The sequence below is a fragment of the Polyodon spathula genome, chromosome 6 (assembly GCF_017654505.1).
Source record: "Polyodon spathula isolate WHYD16114869_AA chromosome 6, ASM1765450v1, whole genome shotgun sequence".
Classification (NCBI taxonomy): Eukaryota; Metazoa; Chordata; class Actinopteri; order Acipenseriformes; family Polyodontidae; genus Polyodon; species Polyodon spathula.
In genome coordinates, this window is record NC_054539.1 from 15,234,268 (window position 1) to 15,246,872 (window position 12,605).

Here is a 12,605-nt window from a genome sequence, read left to right on the forward strand (position 1 = left end):
AAAAAATACTAACGATAATGTGATTGCTGATATATATTTGTCATCTGTGTACTGTGGGCTATATTTAAACCTGTAGAAAGCCACTTATGTATAGTGCATTCATCCATTAATCCAAACAGATTACAAATTATTATTTGATTCATTTAATTATCAAAGGGTTACAACAGTTACAGGTCAAGCAGATGCAACAATTGTCATATTTCTCAAAATGTAGTTTCACCATTTCTTTAACTCTGACCCCCCTAAACTGACAACTGCCCAGGACAACATTGTCAAGAGCTTGTTCATAGACACAACGGTTCCTGATTTGTATCCACATTCTTTTCTTCAGTTATGTAAAATTAACATATCAGTGAAATCTTAAGGTGTTCTTTTTAATGACAATAAATTAAATTTAAAATACCCAGTGCAGGATGTGTGTGTTTTAAATGGCTAGAACATATCCTAAATATTAATTATTATATTGAAGAAATAAAAATGCTGTTGCTGACATTTTTTCCTCCTTTAGTAATACTGTTAGCTGTGTTTAAGGCAATAACAATAATAAACAAGTCAGTTATCTGATATTACTGTAAAGAAAAGATACATGTACATATATAATGCAGTACCAAGTTAAAATACATGGTAGAAACCATAAAATGCACATCGAAAACAAATCACAGCAAATCAAATATAAAATCAGAATACTGTAGGTAATTAAAGAGGTTGCAGGTCAAGGAACTACACAACACTTCACAAGTAATTAGTACTTTTCAAATTACTATTTTTTATATATTACTCTACTTCATAAATCTACAGCATTTCATAAACAGCTAGATAATAAATGTTTTATTCATCAGCTCTTCTCATCCTTTGTATCACTTACAGGACTTGCCAAACATCAGTGTAACAAACTAGAAATTCTATATTCCAGTATATTGATATCTTGCTCCAACCCTCATAAATCCACAAGTTTCTTGATAACATTAAGGTCTTAATACTACCTTTCTTTAGGCTCTATATGTGAGACTTACAACTATTCTCAAACATGCAGTAAAACAAGTATGTAAGATCAAGCACAATGATAGCATGCATATTTACAAATTTGTTTCAGCTTTGAATCCTGTTACTGTAACTACTTTTTAGTCATGAGTAAGAATGCATCAAGCACAGAACGGTTAAACTGTACTATTCAGTCAAAATCACGGTTTGTAAGAACCAGTGGAGCAACAAGAGTCCACACATACAGGGCAATGCAGATCCACGTGGAGGAAATCTTCACCCACACTGACGGCCATTTGCTGGTCATTGTTTCATATGTAGAATCAGGGCTGTAAAACAAAAAATAAGTGAAATGCATTTTTTATTGTACAAATCAAGCCCTTTAGGCAACGGGAATTGTTGAAGTGTATTTGGCAGCGATCACAATTCATTTCCGATGTACACCAAGAATAACTGATAAATCTCCATTTTACCAGCCTTTCCTATAAAGAGTAAATGTTATATTTTAATAAGTCAATGATCAGCTGCAAGTTTAGCATCTCGCTTTCCTTCATTACAGAGATCATCTCTCACCATTTTTTTTTCTTTACTTTAAATCTGGGAAGAAAGGCCCCTTGTACAAAATACACGCCTTAAAAGTAACATACCCTAGGATTATATTTTAATAACAGTGGTGCTGATCCTAAAGCAGCTTTAAAAAGTAGAAAACCACGCATATAGTTATCCCATTTTTTTCTTATTTGGTACTCTTAAAAAAAAAAAAAAAAAAAAAGCCGCTAGCAGTGCCAAACAAAGCTACAGTTTTAATATGAAACAGGAAACATCAACTGGAAGCCGCAAAGGCCACATACCTGTACCAGTTAGTAAGTGTCATCATGATGTACAGTGAAGCCAAAAACAGCATGAAATGGAAAAAGGAGTAGCTGTAAGTAACCCCATCCTTTTCATTATCTACTGCATGGTTCACATTATCTCCCTCGTCAAAGCTATCGCTCCTGTTGATGCCTTCCTCTATCAGCGTGGATTCATCGCTGGTCAGTGTCAGTTTGTTCACCTGGTTGTTGGAAGAGTTGCGAATGCTGTAAACACAAAATATGTTGAAGTTAGTACCCTAGACTCAGTAAGTCATGTGTAACAAAACATGTACCACTAAACATTTACACAGAAAAAAGAAGAGATTGGCAAATGTACAATTGTTACCATAAAGAAAAGAAAAAAAAACTCAATGAATTAGCTTCTGGTGAACATCCGTATTAATTAATAACACAATGAGGGACGTATCAGTAAGGATATCTAGATATCTAACAGCACTAACCTGGAATAGAGAACACACAGTAAGAACAGAATCAGGCCAACAATTCCTTGAGTATCCCACCACTGAACAACTTGACCGTGGCTTGGAGAGCCAGTGTTGTTATAGCCAATTATGCTCAGCAAGCTAGGATTACATTTTCTGTCTGGAAATAAACACATCATTGAAAGTCATAAGCAAAAAAAATACAAGCAAAAGGAATATGCATCCCACGAATATCAGGACTGCTCAGTCCCTGACCTTCCGGCACCTCCTCAAGTCACACCTGTTCAGACAGCACCTGTAAACCTCACAACTCTCGACTATACTGGACTACATGGCACCCAATTGTATCAGCATTTGCATCAGTTTGTAGTTGCACTTAACTCCACCACTGTTGTATTCTACCAATGTTCTCAATTACAATTAGATTTTCTGTATCTTGTACTTGACTTCACTCCTAAAGGTAACCGTATTCATGTTTTTTGTAATTGCTCTTATTTGAGCAATGACTGTATTATTTATTGTATTTACCACGTGCTCTTAATGGAATTTACTCTTATAAGCAAATAGTTTTACTATAAGTTTAACTAATCTTAGTCGAAATCACCCTCAAACATAATTATTTACTCTATTTATATTCTGTTATTTGATTTTGCTCTTATTTACGATTGACTTTATTGTATTTTATACTGCTCTTATCTCCAATGTGTTATTTTGTAACAGCTGTAAGTCACCCTGGATAAGGGCATCTGGTAAGAAAGAAATAATAATAAAAAGCAACAGTATATTTTTCAAATGGTTTCTAAGAATGGTGTTAAAATAAAGAGTGGCAGCATTTGACCACTGCTCAAGTTGAAGATGTCACCAAATAACAGAAGAAATATATATTTCAATTTAACCCTATGAGTGGGGCTATGAATTGAACCGTGTTAAGAGTAGTACAATGAAAAGAGTACACATTTATTTTATAAATGTACATAAAAATAGACTATAAACATGTTTCCAAAAAAACTAATACTAATTTTAGGCACACTCTGAAATAAAGTCTGAAAAGCTAGATCTATAATATTTAAAAAAAGATCTGCTTAATGAGGAACCCCCCCCAAGTAACTAGTATATCTCTACATTTCTATGTTCATGGAAATATAAAAATTGAATTGTATAACAAGAAGTCTTGAAATATACAGTACCTGGTTCATTAGTCATGGCTGACCAGGTCAAATACATGGTGTATAAAGTGACAATGGAAGACTGCAGCAAACCAGAACGTGGCTGGGACTCCTGTGAAACGGAAAGAAAAAATAAATAAAAGGCACCACAGAACAGTAACAATCTCAAAGGAAATGTGAAAGTTAGAAAGTTTCAGCACCTGGATCTTGGGCAGGATAGACAACACAGAGGCACCAATGCAGATCAACATGTTTACGCTGATGAAGGCTTTATTCTCAGTGCAGCCATCAGAGTGGGTGTAATAGACATAAAACAGTACCAAGGCAACCACGGACAGGATGTAATTCAGAGCTGTAGCAGAAAGGAGAGCTGGGAACAGAATAAAAAGAAGGTGAGTCTATTTTAATGATCTTAACACCTTCTTCAGCTTCAGCTACATTAACCTAGCTTGGGGTTCCAGCCAGTGATGGCTACTGATCTGCTGATTAACATGAATACAATACATACAGTGAAACGTTCTGGAGTTCTTACTGTAAAGTATCATGAAGCTACCTTTTGCATCTTATTGTAACCAGTCTGAACTTCTTGCTGTAGTTAATATTGCTCCAGAATTGTGCTATTTTAGGGTTCAAATTATTATTGGAATAATAAATTACATTTATTACTAAGTATAAACCTTTTCTTGATACCACTCTCTGAAAACGATATCAGATTTACATATGAATACATTCTTATAACTACTTGATCTAAAGTTCACAGCCCCTGTTTGTTATGCAGTGAACGATTTACTAGGAATCTACTCAAAACAGCAGAATTTATTTAAACACGCAATCACACACAATGCATTCAGAAAATCAAACCAAACAATTACATAGTCAATATTACAGAACAACATCCACACAGTAAATAAAAAATACGTGTCATGCTCCTTTATTTAGGAGTTGGTGATGACGAATATGTATTCCCCAGTTATTACACAAGGAATATGCATTCTAGTCTTTTTTTGTTGTTGTTGTTTATAATACTGTAATAACCACTTTAACACAGGGATAGTGTAAATAATAGCCTACATATAATAAGGGGATAATTGGACATATTCTTTAATGATACCTGGTGAGGGGAAATTGTGTTGTACTTGCTACAGTTGGCTTTGTCTACAGGATGGTAAACTAAGATGTTTACGAGTTATTCTGAATACCCTTACCTTAGCTACTGTTATTGAGAGAAGGCATTACATTTTCAGAAAGAGTGTGTCTTATCGTCTCCTTTTATAAAGTGATGTTTAGTTTGTAAATGTATGAATAATTGTGCTTAGTATTAAACTGATGTTTTAGTATGGACTTATTTTTCCTTTATTTGAATGGTGTGTACTATTTCTGTACACTTTTTTTAAAGAATATGAACATTTGTTAAATGAACAGACCATAATAAAGAATGATCCTACCTGTTATATCCTGAATGAAATGTACATTAAGTAAAATGTCGGACAATACTGGAGACATCCTTTATGGGAGGAGCTCTAACAAACATATGCATAGTTCACATGGTAGGCATGATTCCACTGGGAGGCATGGTTCTATGGAACACTGATGTAAAATACTACTTGTTGTTCTTCTGTGCCTGTTCCCGTGAAGGTATTGAGTGAGATAGCGATCTTTTTTTTTTTTTTTTTATCACATCATGTAAAAAGGAACTTGTAAAGATCTAAGGCTTATTTTTGCAAAATAAGGATGTATGATTGACATTGTATAATAATATTGGTATCTAAATCCTTTTTAGGCAGATTGCTACAGTGCACACTAGGAGAAATGCGCTTCTATTTCCCAGATTCTTATTTTTCAAACACTTACCTGCATACCAGCATCTGGAGTTCCCTTCCTCCATTTTTTCTACCCAGGACTCGTTCCAAGAGTGGGCAAAGTCAATCAGCAGGACCAACTGAATCAGGATGAAGCAGAAAGCCCCAGCCATGCCGATATAAAACCACACTGTGGGTTACAGACAAAAGACCTTTACTTTAAACTCTTTTTTACAGTGTGAAATGTACACCAATCAAGCCAACAAATACACATAGTTTAATCCACAGCTACTTTCAGCATTCACAACATTAGAACTGCAGCTCCTGAATCATCTCTTAATTTTAACTGTAATATTAGCAGAAATATTATGCTCACTGAACTTCATTCATATTAATGAACTACGTTTTTTAATTACTATTATTAACTAATATAAAGAGATGTTTCCAATTTATCCAAAATTAATCCTATAACAAAAAATAGCAAAAAAAATATGGGTGCAATACAGGGTGCAAACTTGTTACAGCTCTCAACCACAGAAAGGAACACTGATACAAATGATATTTCAACAACTGATTTGCCAATGCTCAGAACGGAAACCACTCACAGCTAGTGTACAGATACTTATATTACCTGTGGTAAAGGGCCCCTCCGGGATGAAGAAAGCTCCAACAGTGATGGCTACAGCAGATGCAAACTTAAAGAACCAGAACCTGGAAAACATTTAAGAGCTTGTGAAATACCCAATTGAAGAGGTATATGGTCTGATCTTATTCGCAAGGCTTTAATTATTATTATAACTGTTTTTTCACTGTGACTTTTTATAAATAAAAAAAGATGACATTTACAAAACTTTCCTCTACTGAAGCTTACAGTCTGAAAGTTTTATGAGTATCAAACTCTATTCTTTAAATAACCCAAGAGCTAAAGCTCTCTGAACAGAGTTCATTAAGTGTTCACACACTGTTGAATATAGTTTACATTTTTCATAAATATTTAAGTAAGATCAGTGTGCCAAACTGTACATTTTCATGGAATGGAGCTAATGTCACAAGTAAGGCTTATGTACTGTCCTGATTAGTACAGCAGATTCACAAACACCATCTCCGTGCAGAAAATTAGCACAACAGCCAACTTAATATTTCAGTTTTGTGGACATTCATGCATTAGTGGAAACACACTTTATTACCCGTTGTGTACTGAAGCTCTGGGATCCTGACTGCTCTTCACCTTGATCATCAGCAATGAAAAGAGCAGGAAAAACATGGCCATGCCAAAGCAAACCCGGTACACTGCCTTGTAGCCAACCAGGACATCACAGTTCACATGTCCCTGAATTCCAGGGATAGATGTCCCCATGCCTCCATCACAAAATCCAGGAATCTGGTGCAAAAAACATCTCATTAAAATATTTGTGTCACTTACATTTGGGTCATAGGCTTGACCCATTGCATCAACAGCTTAATTCATATTTTTTTTAATTAAAAACAAAACAAAACATTTGCTTCAACAAGTAGAACACTTTCCAGTATTAGAGTAGCTGTAGCTGACCTTACCTTGTTTAACTGTCCTTCCATTCCTGGCATCAACATAATACAAGCAACCCCTACTCCCAGGAGAAGGAAGAATGCATAAATGAGTCGGGTCACTGTGGAATTGTTCCCACTGGGGCAGCAACTGCACAGCAGGCAGGGCGCACTGCCACATAGGCAAGGGATCTAAAAAAAGAAATGCAATACTTCCATAAGGTTAGAAAAACAATGTGTTTTATTTTAATCAGCAATATTATAAATAGATGTCACTTCATAACAGTTTTGTATAGTTTGGGTTGTGTAATAATAGCAGGGTCAGAGTATCAGAGTAGTTTACGGATCATTCTGCGACAAATCACCCAACAGGAAACGGGTTGTTCAAGCTATATATATATATATATATATATATATATATATATATATATATATATATATATATAAACAAACCTATAATTATACCAAATATCTAATGTAAAACATTTGCCTTCACCAGGCTAATGTGTGTGTTTTGTTTTTTTTAATTTGTAGGCACAAATGCTGGGCATGACAGGCTACCTGCCAAAATTGACATCTGATGCTGCAGGACATTGCGAAAGTTTTGAATCTTGAAAACAAAAACATTACCATAATCACGGTGTATATACCTGTATATTAATGTTATTTAGCACTGAGTTTTTGTCAGTTCTTTATCAGTTGTTTTCTTTTAATCCTTCCTTTTTGAAATGTTCCTATTTGTATATTTATTATTGATTTTTTGATTAATAATATCGCAAAGGAAAACAAAAGGGCAGCGCCTGATCGGCCTGGTCTAGTAGGATATCTAAATGGCAAAGAAAAGGATGCAAAGGTACACTTAGTACCGTTTTTAAGACATCGTTGATGTAAATTTAACCAGAGATAACGTCTGGAGTCCGCTCGGTTTTATTTTACAGGTAGAATAATTAGCGGTCTTGCCAGCTCATTTCTCTGCTTACTGCCGGACAGCATTATTATTCTTTTCTTTCCTAGAAAAGGAATTTTGGAGGCGAGGGGGGGGGGGGGGTTGGAAAATAACAACAACCCATTAAAGTTGGTTAATTCCGCTTTGATCTGTGTCAGTTGTAACTTATTCATACATACAAACTAAAAGTATTGACATTAGCTAATATTTTTCTTTAAAGAACGCTGTTCCACACATTTTCTGTAAATGCTATACCGGTAATACGTTAAAATCAAGTCTATCCACAGGATATTATTTTCATTGTCATTATTATACGAATGATGTTATTATTACTGCGCATGAGTCATCACAGTCATGCCCAGCAGCACCATTATGTTTCTGTCTCATCTCAGGCATGATGTCGTTTGCTGAACAGTGCCGTTTTGTCTTATGTACCAACAGGTTACTTCTTAGGTCCTTACAACTTGTTTTATTCAATTTAATTTGTATTTAGCTATCAGATTGCCTTTCTGTTTTTTCTTACCCAGCTGGCCATGGAGCAGAGTCCGAGTACAGCCCCCATCTCTGTTATCTGTTTCCAGCCTCTCTATAAAAATGGACGCTGGTTGCCTGCAGATTGTTTAGACTATAGCATTTCCGTCTCAGACACACAGTGACGCAACTCCCACACGTGATGCACTTCCTTTGTACCTCTTGATGCAAAAATCAATTGCTTGATAAAAACAGTATGCAGTGGAAATTGTGTAACATTATAACCAATTGAGTACACGTGTTAATATTGTATTATGCATATAGTGCACTACATTGTATACACAACTTTATTTATTTATATTTGTTTTGGGTTATTCAAATTTTACATCCCCACCATAACTGGTTTTGTACATCATGTCCCTGATATCAAAAATTTCTTCCGACAGTCCGAATCTCGCTGGCAGCCTGTTTTATCAACCGACTCTTATAACGAACGTTATTACCATCAAAAAATGAAACACTTTTCTGCTGAAGTTGGTAACCCCCGTATGGAATCGCAGCCAAATATACAGTGGCTTGCGAAAGTATTGACCCCCCCCCCCCCCCTTGGCATTTTTCCTGTTTTGTTGCCTTACAACCTGGAATTAAAATGGATTTGGGGGGGGGGGGGTTGTATCATTTGATTTACACAACATGCCTACCACTTTGAAGATACAAAATATTTTTTATTGTGAAACAAACAAGAAATAAGACAAAAAAACAGAAAACTTGAGCGTGCATAAGTATTCACCCCCCCAAGGTCAATACTTTGTAGAGCCACCTTTTGCAGCAATTACAGCTGCACGTCTCTTGGGGTATGTATCTATAAGCTTGACACATCTAGCCACTGGGATTTTTCCCCTTTCTTCAAGGCAAAACTGCTCCAGCTCCTTCAAGTTGGATGGGTTCCGCTGGTGTACAGCAATCTTTAAGTCATACCACAGATTCTCAATTGAATTGAGGTCTGGGCTTTGACTAGGCCATTCCAAGACATTTAAATGTTTCCCCTTAAACCACTTGAGTGTTGCTTTAGCAGTATGCTTAGGGTCATTGTCCTGCTGGAAGGTGAACCTCCGTCCCAGTCTCAAATCTCTGGAAGACTGAAACAAGTTTCCTTCAAGAATTTCCCTGTATTTAGCACCATCCATCATTCCTTCAATTCTGATCAGTTTCCCAGTCCCTGCTGATGAAAAACATCCCCACAGCATGATGCTGCCACCACCATGCTTCACTGTGGGGATGGTGTTCTCGGGGTGATGAGAGGTGTTGGGTTTGCGCCAGACATAGCGTTTTCCTTGATGGCCAAAAAGCTCAATTTTAGTCTCATCTGACCAGAGTACCTTCTTCCATATGGTTGGGGAGTCTCCCACATGCCTTTTGGCGAACACCAAACGTGTTTGCTTATTTTTTTTCTTTAAGCAATGGCTTTTTTCTGGCCACTCTTCTGTAAAGCCCAGCTCTGTGGAGTGTACGGCTTAAAGTGGTCCTATGGACAGATACTCCAATCTCCTCTGTGGAGCTTTGCAGCTCCTTCAGGGTATTCTTTGGTCTCTTTGTTGCCTCTCTGATTAATGCCCTCCTTGCCTGGTCCGTGAGTTTTGGTGACGGCCCTCTCTTGCCAGGTTTGTTGTGGTGCCATATTCTTTCCATTTTTTAATAATGGCTTTAATGGTGCTCCGTGGGATGTTCAAAGTTTTGGATATTTTTTTATAACCCAACCCTGACCTGTACTTCTCCACAACTTTGTCCCTGACCTGTTTGGAGAGCTCCTTGGTCTTCATGGTGCTGCTTGCTTGGTGGTGCCGCTTGCTTAGTGGTGTTGCAGACTCTGGGGCCTTTCAGAACAGGTGTATATATACTGAGATCATGTGACAGATCATGTCACACTTAGATTGCACACAGGTGGACTTTATTTAACTAATTATGTGACTTCTGAAGGTAATTGGTTGCACCAGATCTTATTTAGAGGCTTAATAGAAAAGGGGGTGAATACATATGCACGCACCACTTTTCCGTTATTTATTTTTTAGAATTTTTTTAAACAAGTTATTTTTTTCATTTCACTTCACCAATTTGGACTATTTTGTGTATGTCCATTACATGAAATCCAAATAAAAATCCATTTTAATAACAAAATAGGAAAAATGCCAAGGGGGGTCAATACTTTCGCAAGCCACTGTACCCCACTTGTATATCGTCAAAGGACCACCTGTTTGGATCTTACAGAAGAGCAAGTCCTACGAGTGTATAAAATTGGATATTATATCTAAGTTACGAACTTAAAAATGGCTTTGGTCCTGCATTGCCAGTATCACTCACAGCCTTGTCATTCTTTGCCAGCTACAGAATACCCGATTCACAGTGGCTGTGCTGTACACTAGATGGCACTGGCACCTACTCTACATGGTATAAATATACAAAGTTTATTATTATTATTATTATTATTATTATAATAATAATAATAATAATAATAATAATAATAATAATAATAATAATAATAATAATAATAATAATACTAATAATAACATTTAATTTTGGAATACTTCTATTTTAGATGGTTCTCCAAACATGTTTTCACAAAGAACACACACACAGACACACACACACACACACACACACACACACATGGTCAGTTGTCATACATCAGTTTTCAAATGTATGGGGTTACATTTACAAATTAAGTTTTTTTAAGAACTTTATATATAAAATTTATACATAGTACGTGAATTTTAATTATAGACACTACTAAATATTAAAAATAAAAAAAGATAGTAATGGGTTTTTTCTTGGACGATAGGCCTATCCGGATCTTGTCGTCCATGGGTACAAGGCCTAAAGGATGTACACTACTGGATTATATGATATATATAATATATATATATATATATAATATATATATATATATATCTATATATATATAGATATAATATATCAAGATATAGTCCAGAGTTTCTTGGTCGACGTGGTTGTCAAGTTGATACAACATGTGTATGAATAAGATTTCCCTCGTAAACGCAAGCTTTAGTTTTGAAACACTTCACATAAATATCCAAAAACAACCGTACTGTTGGCGAACATAACAATATAAAATTTATGTTTAAATTAAGATGACATGTTTTGGGTTTTAACTGACGCACAATGAAAACACAACAGTCTAAGTTTTACATCAATAGCTCATTGGGCACATACATAGTTATTTACATTTTACATAGTGAGCAGATATGTTTGCTGATTGTTTTGAGCAGTATTGTTCCTGTGTACAAAATACTGAGCTCAAGTCATGTGATTTCATAAAAACGCCCGTGTGCTCAGTGTTTGGTATTTGAGTTGAGTTAAAATTGCCAAAATTAGTTGATTAAGATTCTGTATAAACAGTCATTTGGAAAGACATGATTTTAATTAATGCAAGAACAGCAAAAGATATGACCATGCCCCGCTTGAGTAATGTTATTGGCATGATTGAAGGTCTCTGTGAGAGAAGTTGCCCGGAGAATGAGATTTCCCTTTCAACTAAAAAATGACCACCAACATTACTTTTGGGTCATGCCTGCCACACGTCAGGTACTCACTGAGCATTTTATGTCAGGGCTGCCGATAGGCCCCTCCGTGGGGTGACGTCCTCGGTCCCGCCTACCGAGCGATTAAACAGTCAACCCGCAGAGACCATTTCCTCCTTTGCCTCTCACCTACGGTAAGGTAAACTTCTGTGTTACTAAACCTGAGTGTGTTTTTGAAAGAGCTCTTCTGAGTCGACTGCAGTTCCCTTGCATTCATGCTGACAGATGACTTTGCCTCGTTCGTGGAATCAGTGGATCTATTTTTTAGTTTATTTCTAGCTTCTTTCTTTCACAGCCTGCTTTGCTTGCATCACAGGCTGTTTGTACTACAACTGTTTGTCGTATGTAAGTGACTGCCTGTGCAGTATTTGGTTAAAGTGTGTGTTGTCTTTCCATCCTACACTGTCAGGGAGAACACCGTTCCTCCGCTGGGGCTCGGCTTGCGTTATCTATGCAGTTGAGTGACTCTGCTGGCTGCCGTTTGCACAGCTTGGGCGAAATAAAAATAAATATGAATTGGGTGCGTTGTTGTTGTGTGTCCACCTGTGTGTTGACCCTGTCGCACAAGCCTGCTTTGCTTGTGTTTGTGCTGTGATTTACTGCTATGTGGCAACGTGTTTTTCAAGGAGAGGAAGTTCCAAAGGAATATTTGAATATTCTCAACACAGTTCTTGTATGGTTGATTTTACAGGTGGTTAGTATGGCATTAACACCTCCCTGCTGGAAGACGTCGGGCCTGACCAGGATCCTGTATAGATCAACGTGACACATCCTGCACCCAGCAGTTTAGATGGAGATGCGCCCCGATACTGGTTCTCTCCTTGC

General features: G+C 36.6%; 1 protein-coding gene across 1 annotated transcript; it reads right to left on the reverse strand.

The window, feature by feature from the left end:
* Positions 1-127: 127 nt before the first annotated feature.
* Positions 128-8,344, reverse strand: LOC121316898 (serine incorporator 1-like). Its single transcript, XM_041252207.1, has 10 exons — positions 8,237-8,344; positions 6,798-6,959; positions 6,431-6,624; positions 5,875-5,954; positions 5,296-5,433; positions 3,645-3,814; positions 3,466-3,556; positions 2,297-2,438; positions 1,833-2,060; positions 128-1,310 (listed from the first exon to the last, which is right to left on the reverse strand). The coding sequence occupies exons 1-10, from the start codon at positions 8,273-8,275 to the stop codon at positions 1,172-1,174; spliced, it is 1,383 nt and encodes a 460-aa protein (XP_041108141.1). The 5' UTR covers positions 8,276-8,344; the 3' UTR covers positions 128-1,171.
* Between the last annotated feature and the right edge of the window lie 4,261 nt (positions 8,345-12,605).

Excerpts from the sequence above, each read along its gene's own strand:
- LOC121316898 (XM_041252207.1), bottom strand. The coding sequence starts at position 8,275 with ATGGGGGCTGTACTCGGACTCTGCTCCATGGCCAGCTGG. Across the intron at positions 5,955-6,430 it reads AGAGCTTCAGTACACAACGG|GTTCTGGTTCTTTAAGTTTG; the intron begins GTAATAAAGTGT and ends AATGTTTTCCAG. Across the intron at positions 2,439-3,465 it reads AGCCATGACTAATGAACCAG|ACAGAAAATGTAATCCTAGC; the intron begins GTACTGTATATT and ends GTTTATTTCCAG.